Source organism: Cynoglossus semilaevis, chromosome 6 (genome assembly GCF_000523025.1).
Source record: "Cynoglossus semilaevis isolate Cse_v1.0 chromosome 6, Cse_v1.0, whole genome shotgun sequence".
NCBI lineage: Eukaryota > Metazoa > Chordata > Actinopteri > Pleuronectiformes > Cynoglossidae > Cynoglossus > Cynoglossus semilaevis.
The window spans coordinates 6,168,214-6,191,997 of record NC_024312.1 but is presented as its reverse complement, the minus strand read 5'-3'; the positions used below and the strand labels follow the sequence as shown (position 1 = coordinate 6,191,997).

The 23,784-nt window shown below is 42.2% G+C and overlaps 3 protein-coding genes and 1 long non-coding RNA gene across 7 annotated transcripts in view; 3 read left to right on the top strand and 1 right to left on the bottom strand.

The window, feature by feature from the left end:
• Positions 1 to 12,594, bottom strand: part of LOC107988688 (uncharacterized) — a 20,288-nt gene extending 7,694 nt beyond the window's left edge. Inside the window, exons 1-3 of one of the 2 annotated variants that reach the window (XR_003049832.1) lie at positions 11,992 to 12,594; positions 8,201 to 8,344; positions 3,149 to 4,466 (exon numbers count right to left, since the gene is read on the bottom strand). This is a non-coding gene — a long non-coding RNA (uncharacterized LOC107988688). Of the gene's footprint in view, positions 1 to 3,148; positions 4,467 to 8,200; positions 8,345 to 11,991 lie in introns of those variants that run through there. The other variant, XR_003049831.1, reaches the window with a different exon arrangement.
• On the top strand, positions 864 to 11,249 carry hyal4 (hyaluronidase 4). 2 transcript variants are annotated; one of them, XM_008311573.3, is made up of 4 exons: positions 864 to 2,178; positions 6,985 to 7,986; positions 8,221 to 8,310; positions 8,747 to 11,249. In XM_008311573.3, the coding sequence occupies exons 2-4, from the start codon at positions 7,030 to 7,032 to the stop codon at positions 9,245 to 9,247; spliced, it is 1,548 nt and encodes a 515-aa protein (XP_008309795.1). In that variant the 5' UTR covers positions 864 to 2,178; positions 6,985 to 7,029; the 3' UTR covers positions 9,248 to 11,249. The 2 variants fall into 2 exon arrangements, with proteins under 2 accessions (XP_008309795.1, XP_016888524.1); XM_017033035.2 differs by lacking the exon at positions 864 to 2,178 and having other exon boundaries at positions 4,477 to 7,986.
• Positions 12,595 to 12,658: 64 nt separating the features above from the next.
• Positions 12,659 to 16,312, top strand: LOC103379870 (hyaluronidase-5-like). 2 transcript variants are annotated; one of them, XM_017032870.2, is made up of 4 exons: positions 12,659 to 12,793; positions 13,502 to 14,426; positions 14,754 to 14,843; positions 15,708 to 16,312. In XM_017032870.2, exons 2-4 carry the CDS (start codon positions 13,512 to 13,514, stop codon positions 16,035 to 16,037), a joined length of 1,335 nt encoding a protein of 444 aa, XP_016888359.1. In that variant the 5' UTR covers positions 12,659 to 12,793; positions 13,502 to 13,511; the 3' UTR covers positions 16,038 to 16,312. The 2 variants fall into 2 exon arrangements, with proteins under 2 accessions (XP_016888359.1, XP_008309794.1); XM_008311572.3 differs by having other exon boundaries at positions 12,670 to 12,793; positions 13,480 to 14,426.
• Positions 16,313 to 16,794: 482 nt separating this feature from the next.
• Positions 16,795 to 21,839, top strand: LOC103379869 (hyaluronidase-5-like). Its single transcript, XM_008311571.3, has 4 exons — positions 16,795 to 17,228; positions 18,509 to 19,450; positions 19,579 to 19,668; positions 19,746 to 21,839. The coding sequence occupies exons 2-4, from the start codon at positions 18,530 to 18,532 to the stop codon at positions 20,157 to 20,159; spliced, it is 1,425 nt and encodes a 474-aa protein (XP_008309793.1). The 5' UTR covers positions 16,795 to 17,228; positions 18,509 to 18,529; the 3' UTR covers positions 20,160 to 21,839.
• The last annotated feature ends 1,945 nt before the right edge of the window (positions 21,840 to 23,784 follow it).

Genomic DNA, 23,784 nt, shown 5'->3' with positions numbered 1-23,784 from the left:
AGAGGGGGGGGGTTGTGGGGGGGGGCATTGTGTGCATGGTGGGCACCTTTCATCTGTGGAGGCACAAACACACAATCGCACACACAGAACAAAAATGTGGTTTCTCTGACAGACTTCCAAGCTAAGTGAATTCAGTCATTTTTGTACTTGAGTTTTGAGGTTATGTTTATTAGAAACAGTGTGTGTGCCTGATCTTACATAACTGTCTTCTAGTCCTGATTAACCACTCATAAAAGTTACACTTCAACTCTCTTTGACCATTCACACCATGAATCTATGAACCCTGCTCCCAAAATATGAGCACACTCCCTTTTTTACTTTAAGAACTTTAAAGGTTATTGCAAGTGCATTACCAAATTACATATTTCACTGTTTTCCCATCAAGTACGATTACGAATGACTTTGTTCAGTCTTTAAAATCCCATTAGAGTTGACAAGATGGCGACTGAAGTCCAAAGAAATTAATTATCATCCAAATGTAATAATATACTTCATGGGTTTCTAGATCTCTAGATGTGGTAAAGACATGTACAACAATATATCCTCCATGGCTGTGTAGCAGTCAAACAGAGGGGTGTTTGGATGAACATATGACTTATATAAAAACACGTAGAAGGGAAAATCCACCAGTGAGTATATTTAAGAGAGGGACTTGTGGGGATCGGGCTCACTCTGACTTTTGTCTTCTACTGGTGGTAAACCACAGGAATTTCAGTTTGGGCTGGCTTCAAGCAGTAGGTCTTCATGTAATGTCATTTAATCAGTGGAGTGACACTCTGCTGTGCTGAGAATTAGGAATAGAAATGTTAAAAAAAAAAAAAAAAAGGCACGCAAATGAAGATCTGGGTGTCTAGTGTAAAAAAAAAAAAAAAAGGCACACAAATGAAGATCTGGGTGTCTAGCAACTTCCTGTTTCTTCTGCTTCACAGACCAGAATAGCTGTTGGGTTTATGGCTTTTCTTTTATTAAATCAGCCAAAAGTGACAGAGTGGCCTGAGTTTGTTTTTTCATTTTGAGAGGAATTAAAATTGACACTGAAGGCCCTGGTTTGTGAAGCTGACTGCACCCACATTGAAGGATGACTTTACATTTACTGTACATAACTTGGATGACTACAGCATTTCCATAACCCTTTCATAACAAGTTGACCCAATAGTATGCTGGCTTTAATATGCACATAAACACGTTCAGGACTGCGCTCTGTTTCATATTTTAAAACAAGCAGAAACGAAACACGGCATGTGCACAGCTTTACTGATGACACTCAGCTGTTTTTGCCCAACTTTCACACACCAACAGCACAACCTTTCTGTTTTAATTTTTTGAAACACCTTAGAGAGGTATCATTTAGCTAAACTGAGCATCTGACCTACAACAATTACACAGTAACTCTGTGAAACACCACATTAGCTGCAACGACTCTCTAGCCATCCTACAAGACTCCCCAGGACTTTAGAACCACACATGTCTCTGACCTGCTCGTAGTCTTTACACCTACATGTGCCCTCCACTCCTCCTCTAACGACCTTCTGATCCATCTGATGACGACCATGAATTTGACTTTTTAAGTAATCTACAGTATATTCAGTCAATCCCTGTGACCTGGTATTTTAGGCTAGTTTTATTGACCAGCGTTGATACAGCACCAGACAAAGCTACTGAACCCAGTCATGTCTTTCTTTGCAACACACATGCACACACTGTACACCTACACATATGTAACTGTTGTCAACAGCGTGTTTGTCTCTCTTCCTGTCAGCAGCCGACTGAATTGCAAAGGATGAGTTGAGACTTTTCCTCCAAAGAGGATCAGACTTCAGAGAAGATCAGCAAACTCAGGGTTTTAGAACTGCTCTCTCTCTTTCTCTCTCTGCTGTCTCACTCTCCCCACTTTATGTCTCTGTCTCTTGCCTCCCGCTCTCCCTCCCTCCTGCCCTCACTCCCTCCCTGTGCTCTAATCACTGTGTTGTGGTCATGATGCTTTCTCCTCCCTCTCTTCTCCTCTCTGAGCTGGTATATAAATGTGGATGGTTGTGCCTTCTGTCTCAAACTTGACAGAATGAATCCAGACCTGGTGGCCGCACGCTGTTGAGGGCCACATTTAACAATGAAGCTCAAAGTGAGGCTCTACATCTTCCCGTGAACTGCTTACACCCAGGTGATGCCCAGCATCTACAGGTAAGCAAGTAAGTCAGGCAAAACATTTGCCTACGAATATGTTTAGTCTTTACTGCATGTTTTGTTTAGCTGCACAAAGGATCATACACCGTATTGTGGGCCTCAGGGGAGACAGTGACAGTGTCCCTGGGTGAGCATGCTTGGTCTGGTGAAAAGAAAACAGAAGACCTTTGCCAAAATCTAAACCAACGCTTGACAGTGAAGACTTTTTTTCTTTCTCTTTTAGAAACCTGCCACACAGCAGCGCATACAAATGCTGCACATGAGCTCCACCACAACCATTAAGTTCTCATTTAAGTCGAGCAGCAGATGAGTCACCACAACTTACTGTAAACAGTCAGGAAGTGAGCCGACAACACAGAGAAGGTGAAGGGAGATCAGTCAGAGCACCGAGGCTCAGAGAGGCAGACGGCCTATATAAAGTTCTTAACACTTTATAGGATTATGGTATCTGTTAGTCTGGCTTCTCACCAGTGTCTGGGGTTAGAGATCAAGTACTAAAGAGGGAGTCTTGATGAGGTGTCAGGATTCCACCACTAAGCTCTCTGCAGAAACGTCTCGTAAGGAAATTCATGATTTATCTTGAAGCTCGATCTGCTTTTAGCCAGCGTCCTTACAGGAAGTCGCAGCTAAATTGATGGCTCCATAATACTGCTCATAATTGCTGAGTTATAGCATTAAATCAGAGAAAGTGTATGCTTAAACCTTTCGTAATTATAGCATGTGAATTGACTTGAGTCATAATGGTCGTTTTGATTTGCATTAAAATGGCATGTTTTTAGCTTTTTCCTAATTCATTTTATCACAACAACATATCGACACAGTAATTTTTTCTTACAGGTTGCTCAGTACTAGATTTCAGTTCTTCTAGTTATGTTCCCAGGTCTTCTTTCTCCATATCTTCATCTTCTTCTGTCATCTTCCTCCACATCATTTCTTATGTTTTTTTGTCCTCTTCTACATCATCTTCTTTCATCTTGTTTACTTCAGTGGTCACCACAGTGGATCGTCTTCTTCCTCCATCTCACTCTCACCCCTGCCTCCTCCACTGTTAAACCAACCATCTCAATGTCCTCTTTCCTCACCACCACAGATCCTCTCTGTGGTATTCATCATTTCCTCTTGCTTGGCAGCTCCATCTCTTACATCCTCTGTCAATTGTTTTCACCATTTTTCTTCAGCCTTGATGTCTAAACCATCTCAACCTTGCCTCTCGGACTTTATCTCAAAACCGATCAACCTTTGCTCCTCCCTCTGACGGAGTGGAATGCAAGGATGAGAAAGATTTAATCATGTGTATATTTGTGTTACAACAAAAAAAAGCTTGGTGCTTTTGATGCTTGCTGGAGGCTAGAAGATTTGAAGATTCTCTGGAACTGAATTTGTCTGTGATAACAAAAAGGGGTTTCCTTCTTTCACTTCTATGGTTTTGTCTCTTCTCTTTCTTGAAAATGATTCCATCTGCTTACCTCATCTGACAGATCACCTCAAACAGAGTGATTGTGGTGATCACCAGGTGATAGAGTCCTTGTGGCTCAGCCAACTGGAAAGATTTCAGTCCTGGCAGTTCCTTCCCTCCGTGTGTTTGGTGAGCTCTCATGTGAGCGCCATGGATCTGAACCACACTGGGTCAGCACTAGGAACATTTGTCAAGCAACATTTTTTGGTCTGGTTAACATGGGTGCAACCAGTTTTGTGTGCGATTCATGGAAAGTCCTGATGCAGAGTCATGTTACAGAGTTGTTAAAAAAAGTGTTTTCATCCTAAGCATCACAGAAGCCGTCAGTGTTTACAAAACGAAATTTGGATAAAGTCTTCTATCCATGGCCATTAGGGTCTGTGTGGACACTTGCAATGTGCTTGGTCATGCAGCTTTCACTTGATACACCATTAGTTAACCACAGCAAATTTCAGCAGTTATGTAACTCTGTTTTTTTCCTCAGTTTGATGACTGAAAATTAAAACCTATTTAATTTTATTTTGCAGAACAACTAAACAACTAGAGCTGCAAAAATATCACACAGTTGAATGGTGCTCTTCCTGCTATCAGGGGATATACATGCAGCACCCACACCACCAGAATAAGGGCTTGACATTATAAGGATTGATGTGCCTTTGTGATGGTGTTAAACCATATTTATACAGCAGATGGTACATGTGAAAGAATGTGTTCTTCTGGCTCGTGGCCTTCTGTCTGTCATCGGGGGTTCGGCTCGATTCCCAAACATCAAACACGGGCAAATGTTTCTTTCTCTGCTGGCATCTCTGAAGAGCTCAGTGTTTATATCCTGTTAGAAATGCATCCATCGGACTGTCAGCTTATATTAAATCTGACATCAAACTACTTTCTCTGGCTACTAAACCCTTGAGGTTGGAAGTGAGCCCTCATGGCACCTGCAATAAAAGCAAAGCTCCTGACATGGAAACTGATGTGAAGTTGATTTTGTAATTCAGTATCGAGAATTACAGAAAGAATGTTGTGTTTGGATCCTAATTTATTAACATCAAACTCCAAAGGTTGAGACAAAGACTTCCAAGAAGTTTGGGTATCAAGGCATTATCCACCAAAGAGCTTACTTCACATGAGCATCACTCATTTTAAAAACAAAAAATTCAGGTCTGAAATTATTACAGGCGGAACAGGTAAAATTTTCAGGGATCATGGAAACATCTCATTTTGCATAAAACTTACTGATATACGTATATGTATGACATTGAGATCTCACCTCAACCATTTTGTGGTGAACATAGCTACAAGATAAACAGCAACCACAAACGGCAAAGCAGCTTCAATTTTTTAACAACAGGAATGTTAAAAAATTCCACTGGTGGTCAACGTATAAAAATGAGAAGAAAATAATAAGTGGAAGAGGAAGTAGCCTAGTTGTTAACCTGTCAGTAACATTTTTACCTTGACTTGACCTCTGCCCTGCATCTTTGTCTCAATAGATGATGAGGCAAAAGAACCGTCTGAACTCCAGACTTCTGTGGCTCAGACTCAACCTGGTTCTCCAGTGGATTGTCACAGACACTGACAATTAGACATTCTTTCTCCCTTTCTTGTATTTGTTGAACGAGTGAAGCTATTCCACAAGAACCACAGACATCAACAAACTCTTATCTTAATCGATGCCAGACCGGCTCGTGGCTCCACGCTGCTGTAGATGAATAATTCACCTTGACACTGAGCCAAAGTTTAAACATGAACTTTAGAGTGTTAAATGTGTGGCTTTGCCTCGATAAGAATCATCAATGGCAGCACATGAAGGCTCAACACAAGTTGGTCTTCCAGGTTGATTTAAACTCTGGTCACAATTTTCCCCCAAACTCGGACCTCTCAGACTCAGATTTACAGGACAAAAGCATCAACATCCTCTTCTGCTTTGATCTGAAAATTGAGTTACAGCTCAAGCTGCCAAGACGGCCAAATAAAAGTTGTTATATCTCATCGCTAAATTGCTTGGGTCTGGAAATGTAATTGTGGTGCACGCTGGACAATATTTAATTTCATTTGTAGCATTCTTCTTCTTCTTTACTGCTAAAATTGTAGCCGATGCACTGCTGACACAGCAACTGCTCCAATCATGAGACATTTTGAGAAAGCTTCGAAAAACAACCGCTAATCTGCTGCTAAAATTCTTTTTAAAAAACCGAGGGCATTTAACTCAATTCTAACTCAGACAGTGGATGTATGGAGTATGTTATGGTGAGAGTCAAATAAGGTTTAGCTAAGCAAAGCTAATCCTGCTAACACCTCTGTCTTACTGTTTACAGTAAAACAGTTTATGGCCCTAAAAGACTAGATCAAAGAAAGAAGAAAGAGAATACAGACAGAGGGGGGGTCCAACACCAACTTTTACCCACAATACACACAGAGCCAATGGGAATGGCAGAATACAGACATCATATAGACTGACGTCATCCCGTCATCAGAGATTTCCACTTCCAGTGGGAAATTAAAAATAACGAGTTCAAGGAATAAAAATGGGCAAAAGTTATAGAAGACATTAAACCAGAAACATCTGCATCATTAAAATCTGCCGGCCTCCATATGGAGTTGGTTTCCCGCTCAAACACAGGGCCATTAACCAGTCATTGTTTTATATACATTTACTGTGAACCTCCAGAACATTCCTTGTGAATTGAGTAGCAGTTAAATTATCCCCACAACTACAGAGAGAAACTGGCAGTGCCAAAAGGAGCAGACTGTGAACTGAACCTGAGAGCACCCAGCTGTGAAGAAATCAACAAGCTAGAAAATAACAACAGGAAATGTATTCATGGCCAAATATACTGTAATGTTATCTGAAATCATCTCATGAATGACAGTAGGACGTATACTCACATCAGAACAGCCAAAATATTCAGTTTTTTAACAGTCAGACAAATACTTAGGAAGCACCATATTTAACGACAACCAGAACGACACTTTCTGGAGCGAGGTTTAGTTCCCCCGGCTGTGTGTGTGAACGTGACTCAGAGGCGGGGCAAACAGCGGGGCTCACTGACACATTTGTCAGGGAAGCCTGTCATTGTGGACTGAGGCTTCAGCTCTGGTCAAAGTGGCTTTGGCTACGGACAGAACACTTGTGGTCTCTACAGCCAACAGGCAGCTCGCCATTCCTGGGTGTCAACTGGTTTCCTCTCTGTGACCCCTGACCCCTCGAGAGTCAGGGAAATGAGCCAACATCCTCTGACACCTTGTTTTCAGTGATATGTTTACCACATGTATACTGATATTTATTTGTGGCTTTTGAGTGTGCGTTCACAATAATAATCCATCTCTCACTCTACCTTCTCCATCAGTCTCCTCAGGGATGATTGACAGCTGCTCCTTTTGAAAGACCCAGAATGCCTGTGGTGCTGGTGGGCGGTCCACCTTCTTACCAACATGTTGTACCTCTTGCCCTGACCTACTCATGGCTGCTTCTGCTCTTCCATGCTGCCTTTGGTCAGAAACCTGCCAAGCTGCCCCTGATCAGCCGGAAGCCCTTCATTGCAGCCTGGAACGCCCCGCTGGACTTGTGTACCATCAAATACAACATCTCAGCCAACCTGGACCGTCTTTTCCACATCCACGGAAGCCCACGTGCAGACTGGACGGGGCAGAATGTCACCATCTTCTACGCCAACAGGCTGGGTTACTACCCTCACTACACCCCCCAGGGCACCGCTGTGCATGGCGGCCTGCCGCAGAACAGCAGCCTGGACCTGCACCTGATGAAGGCCTACCAGGACATCAACCACTTCATCCCCGCAGAAGACTACCGTGGCCTAGCTGTCATTGACTGGGAGTTCTGGCGACCACAGTGGAGCCGAAACTGGCACAAGAAGGACATTTATCGTCAGAAGTCGAGGGAGCTGACAGCCAGAGCGTATGTGAACGTGACGGCAGCTCAGGTGGAGGAGCTGGCACGACGGCGGTTTGAGAAAAGTGCCAGGGCTTTTATGCAAAAGACTATCCAGCTGGGAACACGTCTTCGCCCCAATGGCCTCTGGGGTTTCTACCTCTACCCTGACTGCCACAACTACAACCTGCATGATCAGAACTACACAGGTTACTGCCCCCTGCTGGAGAGGCTGAGGAACGATGAACTTGTGTGGTTGTGGAACAGCAGCACAGCACTTTTCCCTTCTGTGGCTATCAGGAAAAGTCACACCAACAGCATCAGCAACCTGCAATTCTCCCAGCACAGGATCAGGGAGTCGCTTCGCATCGCCTCGCTGACCTCAAAGGAGTACGACCTTCCCACCTATGTGTACCTGAGGCTGGGATACAGGGACGAGGCCCTGGCTTTCCTCACTGCGGTTAGCTTTCCTTTACTATTGTTTGTCACAATAAACATCACCTTAGCAATTTTATTTTGAAGTGATAGTGAACTCTTTAGTCATGGGAAAATGTGCCCATAAAAAATAAAAATTTAAATAATAATAAATATAAATAATACATAAAATGAAATACCTCGCACTTAGGTGTATTCTTCTTTAGTTGTTTCTGTGAGTTGTGACCTACTCTACGTACCTGCTGTTTGTTTCCTGCAGAAAGACCTGGTCCACACCATTGGGGAAAGTGCTGCTCTCGGTGCTGCTGGATTCGTCATCTGGGGCGACCTTAACTTGACCTCATCCAGGGTAGGTGACCTCTGCCTGTGGTCACTCATTTCTGCTGAAAAAGAAAATGAAACAAAGATGGAGGTTTTTCTTGTTCATGACTCAGGGGACACTTTAAGTCATAGGCTGTTTTGACTGTAAACATTTCCCTGTTACAGTCAGACTGTGTTCCTTTAAAGTTTCTAGACTTGTTGGATGCCATACAAACCACCGCAGTAATTAGCCAGACAACAGAATGTTGACATCATGTGGTTCCTGTGTATTGTGAAAACACTTTTGACACATTTTTTTATGGCCAACTATGATTATGCCTGCAGTCAAATGTGATCTAAACTTGACTGCATTTGGTTCATCTTCAATCTTCTAAATATTTTTAGTCTAGGATCTGTTGTTTTTAAGAGTCTCCTCGTGGAGTCATCACTGACTTTAACTGTAATGTGTTTCTTCGTATTCACAGACAAACTGCAGCAAAGTGAAGGCCTTCCTGAGCCACCGCCTGGGTCAGTACATCCTCAATGTGACCAGAGCTGCCGAGGTCTGCAGCGACTTCCTGTGCCAGGGGAATGGGCGCTGCATCCGCCGTGACCCCCACGCCCCACATTACCTCCACCTGAACAAACGCAGCTACAGCATACGTTCCACCGGCAACGGTGACTTTGCTGTGACAGGGTGGCACTCGCAACACGATCTCCAGCTGCTGACCAAGAGGTTTCGCTGCCACTGCTATGAGGGTCACGAGGGCGAGAGCTGCGACAGCATCAATGAAGTGAGGGAGGACGACGAGCCGTGGACAGAGGGGGAGGACAACGAGCAGGAGAAGAGAAGGACAGAGTGGGAGTACGAGCAGGAAGAACAGAGGGACGCAACAGACAATAAGACTTCCCACAGCAGATCAGGACCTGAAACCTTATTTGTGATGCTGTTGTTGAACCTATTAACAGTAAAAATGGTTTATTGATGGACTCTGTTAAGGAGTCACATCATTACAGTGAATGTGTTCATAGTTTTTACCATTGATATCCACCCACTTCCAGAGGGTTTAGACGGCAGGGCTGGTGTTCGGCTCAGATGTTTGCTGCTGTGCAGTGGGTAAAGAAGACAACTCACAGAACTGTTTACCTTTAACGCAGTAGTGCCTGAACTGAGTATATAATACTCAAAGATGCAATACCAACACTGCGAGATACTGCAGTACCGTGCAAAAACTGAATCTAAAAGAACATCTACAGCCAGTGCTAAATCGAGCCGGTTTCGTCTATCTTTTAGTACTTACGACGTGGCGACATCTAGTGGTGAAATATGTAGTACAATTTTTTTTAAAAACCCTTAAGGTGCCACTTATATGTCGAGCTAATCTTTGCACTTTCCAACATGCAGTTAACTCAAGTTATTATCATAACAAGGCTTTTATTTCGATTAACATAGGCTAACGAATAATTCTTTAAGGCCTGGAGCATATTTCCAATTTTAACAAATAATATGATGATATTTTAAATTATAGTATTTGGCTTTAAATGGCTGGGTAACCTCAGAAATTTTAACAAACACCCTATTATTAAAACATTCTTGAAAAGTACTGTAAGGCCTGAGATAAAGGGCAACTGACCGTGGTTTTACGGTCTCTTTACAGATGTAGCAGTAAGAACAGTATGAGTGTAGAACATGAGTTCATGTACTGTGGCCTAGATCTTCCAATGAAATGGTGTTCCTTCGAACCCTAGCACAGATCACAGCTGCAGCTGAAGATATTGTTGAAAGCTGAATGTTAGAAAATAGCGAGGGGCTGCATTTTGCACAGAACATTTTGACCAGAGAACGTTTGGGCGACTGTTTTGCAGGAAGAGTACGTAAACAGCCATAAAACCTGAATCTGCACCGCCACTTTGATAAGTAATGTTGGTTATGGTTAACGTAACCGTCGTACTTTTACTCTGCTACCTGAGTCACGGTCAGCAGGCGAATCGCTTCTAAAACAAGGCAGCTTGACTTCCCAGAATTCATCTCATTCACTGTGGTCTGGACTGAACAGCTCGAACGTCTGTTTCTGCAAAGTTATTCAAAGCAGTGGTCCCCAAACAGAATCACCCGTTACTGTGGACCGGTAATACTGCTACAATTTTCAAATTTCAACATAAAATACCTTTTAGAGTTTAAACGGTTATTATCAGTCTGAATGACGTATTGTTTTGAAAGTTTGTCAGATTACCTTTTAATGAATAAAGTAAAGGGATATGACTGGATCATTTTTCAATGGAGTAAATCAGTAAAACTGAAGTACATTTTTACTTATTTACTATTATAAAACACAAATATCTGACTCTCCTGCATGTGTGGGATATTTGAAATATATCAACGTTAGAGTCTTTGTTGCTTGAATTACAAACTGGATTTCACTGAAGGCCGTGTGGATTTTAAGGAAAACTTTAAGCTATGAAAATGTTTTAATAGCACAGAAAAAATGTTAACAAGTCGAGGTTTGTCCACAGTGGCAGCTCACAGAGAGGTTCACTCGGCTGCAGCAGTTATGAAGCAGCCGGAGGAAACCAGAGGTACTACAATGTCAGAGACGGTCTGACCTAGAGAATAAATGTGTCTTTTATTTTTGCCGTGTTTGTATAAAAGTACAGAATATCAGGTATATTTTTCATATACAATATTTTAGTTTATTTTACTTTATCTCAACTTGACATATGAACAGCTTTTGAAAGCGTTTGAAAAACACCGGAACTGAGAATATGGCACATAACTTTAACCTGATTTTAGGATGAAGTGGTTTTGTGTTTAAGATTTATAACTAGCCTTAAAGGTATATACTGTAGTTTTCTTTATTTCTTTTAATACCTAGTATTTTTTAAAGGCGTGCATGAGCATGGTGCAAAGCCAAAGATGTGTTTTCTTAACCCGAGAAAGAATAAATATGAGTTAAAAAAACCCAATAAAATACGTTTTAATATGTTGAAGCTTCTGCATTTTTTAATCTATTGTTTGTGTGGCATTTAAAATAGTTTGTTCATCCAAATAATTCAGTAAAGGTTGTTCTTAAATCCATTTCTAACATGTTTGAGCAACTAGCACAAGATTTTACATTTTTAAAATTATATTTGTGATTGTGCCTACACAGTCAACATTTAGTAGAGTAGAAAACTTTAATTTGTCACCACAAACACGGACGCGAAAATGTGGTTTTAAAAAATTAATAATAAATTAACTAAATAAAAACGATACAAAACAATTGTTGCGTCATGTCCGCAGACTTTCCTTCTGTACCACTGTGGTTTTTCGTGCTTTTCAGGATAAGGATTTCAGAGAAAGTCTTGCCAACCCTTTTAGAACATTCAGGAAGCACAGCAAGACTCAACAAGAGACCATTAGTCCTTTAAGATTAACTGTCCAAAGAAGACAAAAAAAGAGGAAGAGGTGTGGGTTCAGAGATAAACCTCTTGCTTTCTTACCACAGATGACACATGGAAAATTGCTCACATTTCACAACACCGTTTTTCAACACTGATTCTACTTAACAGACGCTTCTCTTTTAATATATACAAAAACAAAGAGGAATTCAGTGATTAACTGATGAGCTGTTAGCCGTTAAGGGGACAGAAGAAGACAACCGAAGCTTTAACTGTCCCCATTTCTAAACCAAATATGAGTGAGAAGATTTGAAGTCACTCAGAGAAAATAAATAAATAAAAATAAACATACCTTTAGAATTAACACAGCAGCAAAATGGTGACAAATGTGGATCCTCTCGAAGGCTGGAGTCATGAAAATAGTGGATTTAAATGCCTCACACAAACTCATTACATTTACATTAACGCATGCGCAATAGCCGAAAATAAAGTCGGAGAAAATCGGGGAAAACGTGTCTAAACATACGCAAGAACAGAGCAAAACAACAAATATTACTGAAAAAAATACGTTCATACAAATTAATACAAACTAAAAACAAGTGGTGAGAGTTCATACTAATCAAACACAGGTGAAACACGTCAGGTCAACGAAAACGACCAACTAACTCACGGCACAGGATGTAAACTAGACAAGGAAATCACACGAATCTGACATTTCAAAATAAAATAGGAAATACAATTCAAGTTAACAGGAAAAGCCTAAAGTCCGAAAAATATCAAAATAACAAAAAAAGTATTAATTAATAATATCTTAATAAAGCCTGGAGTTTCAAATAATTTTCAAATCAAATAATTAGGATGTGTTTCATTCATTTCACTCATTGTGAGTTGACAATTGTTCCTGAAAAACATGTTTGATGTGTTCCATCTGAATTTTCTCACTGTCACATTTTTATTGCACACAGAACGCCAGGTCCCAACTATGGTCTCCTTTTTTTAAAATAAACTGCATGTGAGAAGTTGCAAGTCACACTTTGATCAGATAAAATTGGCAGCAACTTTTTTTTATTTCTGTGGTATGAGGCAGCAAAAAAGTAGTGAACTTAAAGAAGAGTGACTGGTTCCGCAGTTCACTCGAGAAGGAGGAAGAACAGGTAAGAATCGATGATGACCTGCGAGATCTGCACAATTTGTGGCAACATACGTAGAATTAAATTAAGACTGATGTTTAATTTATTTAAACGAATATTTTCGTAGCGTAGATGAGCAGATATATTTGTGTTATTTGTGCTATAAATGTAAAAATATTCAGTAAATTAATTATTATTAATAATTGTTAATTTTACTCTTTAAAAAAAGAAAAGAAAAAATTTCTAAAACCATTTAGAAATTTTTGTTAATTTTACTCTTTAAAAAAAGAAAAAAGGCTAAAACCCATTTAGAAATTTTAAAATTCATTGTTGTCAGGAATAAGGTAGGACTTAACCAGTCAGTAGAAAATAATGAAAACTATAACATCAGACATTCTTTTCCACTTCTAACTAAAGTGACCAAAAATGTCTCAAACTGAAGATACATTTGGTAGAAAAGCCAGTGTCAAGTAACTCAACAGAAGTAACTTCCACATATCTTTAAAGTCATATAAGAAAATTGTAAACATCTGAAAGCTGCAGCTGATGAGTTGTGGCACCATAGATGGTAAAGGATCAATACAGGAAGTAGAAAAATTATTTCCGTATAGAAGAGGAAACCCAAAGATACAGGGAGTTGAAATGGGAAGAAAACAAGTAATAATAATAATGATAATCATAATATAATAATACAAAATATTGTCCTACAGCCTTCTGTTTTTGTTTGTCCAGAGCTGTCTCAATGGCGACGCCCCTGCTGTTTGCTCTTTCTATCTGCACCCTTGGGTGTTTCGCCCCCATCCTTGCTCTGCCACCTACTGAACCTCCACTGATCGACGACCGCCCCTTCATGCCCATATGGAATGCCCCCACTGAACAGTGCAAAAACCTCAAAATCCCACTGGACACGGCAGCCTTCCAGGCAGTGACCACAACCGCAGGTCAATTCAATCAGTTCCTCACCATCTTCTACGAGGACCGTCTTGGTCTTTACCCTAAGGTCAACACACAACTACGCAAAATCTACAGAGGAGGAGTGCCCCAAAATAGCAACCTAACAGAGCACCTGGTCAAAGCCAAGAGTCAGATTGATCATTACATCTACCAAGACTCCGCTCCTGGGCTTGCTGTCATCGACTGGGAGTCCTGGCGCCCCATATGGGATCGGAACTGGGGATCAAAACGCATTTACCAACATTTATCAGTCGCCCATGCGCTACAAATGGCTCCATTTTTCCCATTCAAACAAATTACCAAACTGGCCAAAAAGCAGTTCCAAACAGCCAGCAGGCGGTTCATGGAGACAACCATCCGCCTCGGCATCAGCGAGCGTCCAAGTCACCGCTGGGGCTTCTACCTGTATCCCGACTGTTACAACTACAACTGGGACCGACCTGACTACACAGGCCAGTGTTCGGCTAAAACCCAGAAGCAGAATAACGAGCTGCTTTGGCTCTGGGAGGAGAGTACCGCTCTATACCCCTCCATCTACCTCCACACTTCTCTGAGGAACTCCCCCAAAGCTGCTCTGTACGTGCGCAACCGCATCCAGGAGGCGATCAGGGTGGCAGCGCTGCCCAAACACCCGTACACCATGCCGATTTATGTTTATTCTAGACCGCTGTACAGGGATCAGACCGAGAAGTTCCTGAGTCTGGTAGGAAAATGACCATTTCCTTAAATATTCACACGGTGTAAGTTGAGTTTTAGGACCAGAGGGGTCACTGGTATCTTTACTGAGGAGGTACCATATGTCTACAAGACTGCTGGTTAGTAATCGAAGACAATATGTATAACGTTCTGTTTTAATTTAAAAATATATTCTTAAGGTAGTATTATAAAAAATTAGCCTAATCCCTTTTTTATTTTATTTTTTACAAATTAATATTGAGAAATTTGAATTAAAATTTAAATATAAACATATATGGTGTCTTCACATTATATTGAGTAGTTATTATATTTCTGTTTTCTTTTTACAATATAGAAGGACCTGGTGAGTACTGTGGGGGAGTCGGCAGCTCTGGGAGCCTCGGGGGTCGTAATGTGGGGAGGAAGTAAAGACTACAACAACAAGGTAACCAACAAACTGTCCAGATCAAGTATCTGATGTGTTAGATTCTGTGTGACATGTAGATGTAGAAAAACAGGAACGCACTTGACCACCGTGGCTCAGCAAATACTTTCCACGGAGGAACTAGGTGACACTGAATAATAAACATCTCTGCTCACAGCAGACTGGAGCAGGTTTCTCACCGTCTTACATGTACATTTGTAATTAATCTTCACCTTTTTGGTAGAACACAAAAATACAGGGTGACTTGGACTTGATTCTCACCACAAGTCAGAACTCACATATTATACATAAGTACCTGTAAGTCACCTACACCAGTACTTCTCAAATACTGGGGCGGGCCCCCATGGGGGGAGGCGCCGTGAACTGCAACAGGTGGGGGGTGGGGTGGGGTCTTCCTATGGAATATGGCATGCATAAGGACATAAGTGAACCACTGCTGTAAGGCTTGAATGATAACAAGGCTCCAGTCACTAGGTGGCAGCAACTCATACAGTGGTTTGTACAGATAAAAATATACGTTATATGTTATCAGGTTCTCAATAGTATTTCAGTTCATGGGGGTGTGAATCCAGGGGACGGGCGGCAGGGTGTGAAAACGTTTCTGTCCCCTAGGGGGTATATGTTATCAGGTTCTCATTAGTATTATAGTTCATGGGGGTGTGAATCCGGGGGACGGGCGGCAGTTTCTGTCCCCTAGGGGGTACGCCTGGGAGCCACAGTGAAGGGCAAAGAATTCCCCAAAAAACTGCTCAGTCAGGACGATGAGAGACGGCGACGTAACCATGAAACGTCGTGAACCCGAGGACCCTCACTCCACAGTGAGAATAACGCCACTCATTTTGTCATATCCACTTATTCTTTCAGGCTGCCTGTACTTCACTGTCTGAGTACCTGGTGTCGACCTTTGACCCTTACATTGCCAACGTGACAGCCGCCGCCAAACTCTGCAGCCACGTCCTGTGTCAAGGGAAGGGCCGCTGCCTCAGGAAGGACTACAACTCCACCCATTATCTGCATCTGAACCCTGAACACTTCAGCATCGTACGCACCAGCGGGGAGTACGTGGCTGTGGGTCTGCCCTCGACCGCCGACCTCCAGTGCTGGGCTGAGCACTTCACCTGTCAGTGCTACGCCGGGATGATCTGTTCTCCAAAACTACAATACCCGACTATGATCAGAATGATTTCAGTCTGAGCTGTGCCTAAAGCCGCACCGTTGATACGGATATGAGCAGAGAAAATGCTGCAGTATTTCAGATTAATAATTGAATGTATGTCCGACACTTTAACAAGTCTGTGTTTAAAAAAAAACAACGTGCTTTTTGCTCTGTTTCTCTGTGCTTTTAATATAGAAACTGCTTTTATTCAGCCTGATATTTGAATAATTATATAAAATCTGTTAGAATCGTTACGTTTTTTCCTCCGATAATGAAAACCTGATGACGCAATGCCTGGGTTTACCCAACTGATCTGTGATTTAAAAATCGTTTAGGGGATAAACAGCTGTACATTAAAGTAAAAGTCACTAGATGGCAGCATTGCAGCTCATTTTATTAATCTATTCTAATAATCAGATGATTGTAGGCAGAATGCTGGTGCCAGCAACTCACACAGTGGTTTGTACAAATAAATAAATACATATTACCAGGCCTATATCGGAGTCGGTTGATATATGTTTGGACAATATCGGCATATCAGATATCTGCAATAAGTTAATATCGGACATCCCTAAAAAAACATGTAACCAGTTATTAAAGTATTAAAAAAAAGGAGAAATATTTTTTGTTTTTTGTTAACTTTTACTTATTGTTTATTTTGCTGGTTTTAAAATGTTATATGATGACTCAGACAGGAAGTTCTGTCTGTTGATGAAAACACAGTTAACAGAGATCACACCTTTACTTATCTGTGACTGAGTCTTCACTGACAGAAGACAGAGGTTGATGTCAGTGCTTCAGTCCTGTCATGTCCTTCATCAGTCATGTGACTTCCTCAGCCTGGTCCATTCTGATAACTGCTGACAACGTTCAAACTCTCACTGCATGCGTGTTGGGGCAGAGGATTCAAACATGATCAACATCCTGTCCACAGAACGTCCTGGTCCGGGAGCTTCCACAGATATCCTCCTCTGGGCAGAAGGCTCCCATCCAAAAAGACACCATGACGTCCCGGTGAAAAACACAACACCTCAGGGCTGCAGCATCCGCAGCTCTGACATGTTTCCACAAGTGTACCTGCCTGTACTGTTAGAGTATTTAAGGACGTGGTATTTCAACTCCAGCAGAAGACGATCAAGGCTAGTGTTTATAAGGAAAGGGGGTAATAATAATGTCATGACTAACTGAGGGGACAGTTTCACTGACAGCAAGTTGACTCTACAAAGAAGGTAGGTGTCAAACCAATGATTTTTTATTGAGTTCAAAGGTGTTTTGCATTAGTTTGGCTGAACTGTTAGAGTATTCTTCACGATGAACACAACTGGTGTTTAACTGGATTTACAAGTTAACAAGTTTCCTAAAATCCTAAACATAATCCTAAACATATCATGTGACCTTCAGAACACAACTGGTGTTTAACTGGATTTAGAAGTTAACAAGTTTCCTAAAATCCACCTGAACATATCATGTGACCTTCGCATGTAAAACTTTGTGATGTTTTCACTACAGCACTTCATAAATCACTCGAAAAGTTTTCACCTTGAAAAATGCTAAAAAACGGAGAAAGTTTTACAAGACGTCAAAGATTTGAAGTAAAGTGTGGTAAATTGTTTTCGGAGAAAGTTTTACAAGGTCCGTGACATCTGTGTGATTCATCGTTGACGTTGTAGTATTTGTGTGGTGGTGTTTATTTATTAAGTGAAATTAGGACAAATAATTAAAAAATCCTCCTTTATTTTCTTGAATGTTATCAGTCCAATTACTTTTTATTGCATGATTGCTTCATTTATTTCTGGGACTTGGAATCGTTTTGTTTCTTTTTACTGCTAAGAGATCTCAATCTTTACGATCAGCTGATAAAATCAGACTTACGTTGTGGCGAAAAAACAATCAATTATACACCTCCAGTCACAAATAGTCTGGGCAAGCTGTGGTACACGAAAAAACATTTTTTGAAACCATGTAAATATTCAAAACCCTCAACTGGTCAACGTTGTGTGATCGTGTCATGTGATCTGACAAAAAGACATGATTGATGTGAGCGGCGACGTCTGATAACGGCATGTAACAACGGCTCTTCACGCTAACCCTAAAACTTAGTTTTGTTGCCTGTTTTTCGTCTGCTTTATCGGAGCCTGAAGGCACAGCAACGCTGAGGTCGTATTTCATCATCCTGCAGCAACAGGAAAACAATTATCAGGCCAACCCTAACCTCCAGGATAATGAACCCACATAAATCTTTCTAATGTCATTGGAGAACCAGCGATCGAGATCACGATAACTCTGCAGACTTCATGTCTTAACTTGAAGTGACCGCTCATCACGCTGGATTTTCTTACCAAACTGTTGCACCAATAAAGAAAATAATATGTATTGGACTACAGGTCCAAGGTCTAAACTCCTGTCTGAACATATCGGTCAGCTGATGTTATCGAACATCACTATTAACTTTTTTGTTTTGTATTATTTTTGTTTTCTTTCTTTAAAGTTTTTCTTCTCTTTCTCTCAGAGAGACGACGTCACCGTCAAAATGGACGGACACATATTCTGTATCTTGGCCACTGCAGTGACCTTGGTGGCCTCAGGTGGCGCTTCAACCACGACAGACCCTCCTATCGTCCAAGGAAAACCCTTCGTTTTTATGTGGAACGCCCCGACTGAACTTTGTGAAGTCCGTTTTGGCATGCCCCTTGACCTTTCCTACTTTGACCTAATCAGCAGCACGCTCAAGTCTGCCACCAACCAGAAAATCTCCATATTCTACACCGACCGTTTTGGGATTTTCCCCTACGTGGATGAAGAAACCGGGGAGGTCTATGATGACGGTCTACCACAGCTGGTGGACATGAAGGAGCACCACGAGCTGGCCGAAGATGACATCGAATACTACATTCCTTTTGACCAGCCCGGACTTGCCGTGCTGGACTTCGAGGAGTGGCGTCCACAGTGGGTCAGAAACTGGGGGAGCAAAGACATCTACAGGGACTTTTCTGTTGAACTGGTGAAGAAGAAATTCCCCATGTTGTCTGAGGAGCAGGCAGAAGATAAAGCAAAGTTGGTGTTTGAAGGTGCAGCCAAGAAGTACTTCAACCGCTCCATTGGCCTTGGAAAGAAGATGAGGCCCAAAAGACTGTGGGGGTACTACCTGTACCCCGACTGCTACAACTACGACTACAACCAGGACATGGAGGGCTACACCGGAGAGTGTCCTGAGATCGAGCAGGAGAGGAACAATGACCTGATGTGGCTCTGGAAAGAGTCCACCGCTCTGTTTCCATCCATCTACCTGGAGCTGGTTCTCAGAGACACCGTGAAGGCGCACCTTTTTGTTCGCCATCGAATCCGTGAATCCATCCGGGTGTCGATGCTCCCCAACAGCTCCTACTCCATCCCTATCTATCCCTACATCCGCCCGGTGTACAAGGACAGCACGGACGACTACATGTCAGAGGTCAGTCACAGCTGGGGTTTTAGCTCATTAGCTCTTTAGCGTTGGCTCCACGTGGAACAGTTTGTATCATTTGTGAAGATGGCAGAAACCTTCATCATTAGTTTATTTTCTTTCTTCTTTTTTTGCAGTTCGATTTGGTGAACACCATCGGAGAAGCTGCAGCTCTGGGCGCTGCGGGCGTCATTTCCTGGGGAGATATGAACGTCACAGACACCGAGGTATATTGTACAGATGATTTCACAAATGTTTTTGTTGGTTTTTACCCCACTACGATGACACACGTCACATTCTGCAGGATACCTGCCTTGACGCTCGACGCCACCTGGAGCACGTCATGAACCGGTACATTGTGAACATCACGAAGGCCGCGGAGCTCTGCAGCCAGGCCATCTGCAGGAGTCAGGGTCGATGTGTGAGGAAATACTGGGATGATGACGTCTACCTCCACCTGGACCCACGACGTTACAGAATTCAACAGTTTCGCCGCGGCGGGCGATTCGCCGTCATTGGTGGGCTTTCGATGGATGACGTCAATTGGTTCGATCGGCATTTTGACTGTATGTGCTTCAGCAGAAAGCCCTGCAGATCTGTCCTCTCGTTCAATGACATCATGAACCGAGCTGTTAAGGACAATCGAGCTGCTCAGACGCCGTGCTCTCTTCTACTGCTGCTGACCCTGCTCTATCTGGAGTATGTTTTATTGTTGTAGAGCTGCAGTTGAGCTATCTGTTAACTCCATTTATAGATTTGAAACATTTCTTAATTTCCTGTAAGATGATGCCCAGAATTTCTAGTTCATTAACGAAAAAGTTTTATTCCTACGTTGATGAAGTTTGTACTGCACTGCATACTATTGTCCAACAGAGGACGCCAGAGCTCTGTATTTTTTGTTTCTGGCGCCTACCAATGGAATCTATTTCTATGAATTCTTTCCTCCTTGGTTTCCCAAACTGGCCTCTTATGTCTGCTAAAATACTGTACATCTATTTAACACTAGGGGTCACAAAAATTGTTCCTGTGAACTTTATGAAGGTTTATACCTTCTCTGTATTTTATGCCTTTCGATGCAAGTAATCTGGACGTCCATAAGAAGATGTAATATAAAATAGACCCAGAAGGGGGCAGCAGTGAAACTCTGCAAGTAAACGTCAAAGAAGTCAGACTGAGATGTTAGCAGGATTAGCTTAGCCAAGCCGTCTGGAAGGCTAACCCTCAAAATAAAATATTACATACTAACAAAGCAACAAAGCTAACATGCCACGCATTAACCCACTGCTAACATGTTACTAATGTGTTCATACTGGTTTTTGCACAACCAAGACTTGATCCTATCACGCTCGACACTAGCGTGACAATGACATGCTAGGTGTTTAAAATGGTGTGCTTTTCTTGTAAAAATGTTTTGACCAGGTTTAAAAGATTTAAATAAAACTGTTGTGTACTTAGCACCACCTTCTGGTCAGGGAAGAGGCTGGCGACCAAGAAATAGCAAAACACATTCCATTTTAACTTTGGGGTTTTTTTTCTGAATCCTAGTACTAGGATTTTAATTTGGTGGCAGGAGGAGGAAGGACAAACACAGATAAGACACAGAGATACCACTACATGTTGGTGTCCAACAGAGGACAGAGACATCTTTGTTTGTACTGTTCACACTCAGCACAACATGCTACAGTGAATGTAACAAACGGCTGAGCCTCACTGAGCCACGGATGGAAACCTGACACAAAAATATTAACAATTATATATATTTATTTTTTCATTATTTGTCCAAATTATTGACCGACGGTTTATCTGCTGCGTCACTCTTGGCGTTACTCTCAGCTGTTTCGCCTCTCACCACTGTTTCGTCACGACCCGGCCGCCGCCCCGCTAGTGGAGAACAGAGTAAGCCATTATCATGTTGCAGCATGGTCCTAACAGCAGTGAGCGTGAGTGTGAGAGTGAATAGTGCTGCACAGACAACACATGGAGACTGTGAGGTCGTCGCTTTTAGACGTGGTCTGTAAATACAGTCGTTCGCCTGCTGCCGGCTGAGCGGAGGACTCCAAACTATCAACATCAGCTTCCTTGATTACTGATTGATCAAAGATTTAGCTGCTAATTAAAGAGAGTCAATCTATTAGTGATCATGTCAAGGTCAGTTACACTGGACCGCCACTGAATGGTTAAAGGCTGAGCAATTAAATCATCTTTAATTGTGTCTTTCTTCAATTCCTGCCAGTATATCAGCATTGTCTTCAACTAAACAGGCCGAGATTTTAGTCAATTATGAGGTCATTTAGACTAGAAGATTATTTTATTTCATTACATAAACTTTTTTGTTTGTTTTGAGAAACACTACAGAATGACCTTTTGCTGAAGATATAAAAACTTCTGATGATTCTGATGGAAAGTCCTCTGTCTCATTAGTTTATCTCCAACCTCAGTGTCATTTACACTGTTTGAACTTACATTTCAACTCTTCAAGCACTGCGACCATTTTCATCCATTTTTTTTCTACTGTATTTAGAGCAGAATAAGAGAAGACTCTTTGTACTTGAACCACATTCTTTCCTAATCACCCGCTTGGCTTTGATTTGCCCTCTGGCATCAAACTTGCGTGTTGGACTCTTTTGTGAGCCAGGCTGGCGGCCCCAGTCCCCGCTCCAGTAATTAGACAGTCCCATTCATTCACAAACAATGGGACGGTGGGTACACGGAGGCTGCGCTGCTAAACAAGCTGCTCACTGACCTTCTCCTAAACGCTCCCAGGGCTGGTGTCTGGGATGAGACAGACATCCTGGAAACAAACTTAATTGCTGTGTCTGATTGGTGGTCAGGAGCCAAACTACCACGGTAACAGAACCTCGCATGTTGCTGCTTAAGGTAAATGTTGTCTGAAAAAACAAAACAAAAGGGTCAGAGCATCACAACAACGGCAGCCACTTAACTAATTGCTTGTTTAGAAACTATGTAAAAACATTACATAAACTTAAGTCGCTCTGGAGTATTAGTCGCACCAGCCAAAAAATACTGAGTAATAATGAAGAAGAAAAAAAAAGCATAAAGGTCGCTGTGGAGTAGTCAGTATGAAATTAACAAACATACATTTTCAGTGGTACAGGAGTAGCAGATACTGGTACACAAGCCTAGAGTGCCCTCTAGCGGCTGTCAGTGTGAAAATAATAAACATGTGAAATTATATATTTTAATATATGAGTCGCAACTGAGTATAAGTCGCAAACGCAGTCAAAGGATGAAAATAGTGGAACTTTTAGTCTGGAAAATACGGTAATCTTTCTCCATGGTTAATACTGGCAGTTGAACAGAAAGTGAGCGGAGCTTTAGGATTAATATAAACAGGTCCAACTATCACACCAACAGTTTTCACTCCTCGTCCATACTGTATCTGCTCCGACAGGAAACACAGGCAGCAATCATTCAGCCGAGCTGCCGTCGCCCAGAGCCAGGTTCTAATTGCATTCCTATGGACTGTACTGACAGAACTATGAGGAGGGGGAGACATGAGTGGGGGGGCGGGGGGTGAATGCCCTCGTCGAAGCATCAGTTCAGGCATTGCGATGTTCAGTCACAGCCGGTGACCTAGAAATGTTGCTCCAATCCCCAACAAAGGAAGAAGTGGGACAGTGCTACAGTCAACACCCTCCCCCATCCCCCAACCCCCCCCCAAACCCGATAAACATTTCACATCTGACTGAGGAGATAATGTGGCTCTCACACAGCACTGAGGGTCTGAAGGGTCCAGCAGGAGACCAGGCTAACACACACACACACACACACACACACCAGTGTCATTAGTACTAACAGGTGCCGTGAAACACCAGGAACTGAAGTCACGTTTGAAGATTTAAATCAGCATGTATTTAAGTTTAATCTTTAAGTTTTATTTTAAAGATTCAAAAATGTGATTTCTTCAAACGTGTGACAGTGAATAAGAGAGAGGCACAGAGAGCTGGAAACATGAATGAGTGGACAGGGTCAGAGATTCTGGACATGAAATATTCATGGGAGGCTCAACAGTGTGGCTGTTGATCAGAGCCGCTCCGTCACACAGAGGCTGGACTCCTCTGACAGAGCAGCTGATGCTGAGCGGTGCTGCATATGGATGAGAGCGACAGGGGGTGAAGTCAAATACGTGTCAACAATGAGTGTGTTTCACTGCCCGGCGTTGGACACTGGACACTGGAGACTCACAGAAGGGCTGAGAGTGGAGTGTGAATTCACCTGCGTGTCCCGGTTGTTGAATAAAGTCGTCAACAAATGTCAACGGGCGAAGCTGAAGCATTTTAACCAGGGATGTCCTCGGAAAAAAAAATTCTCAAATTTCATAA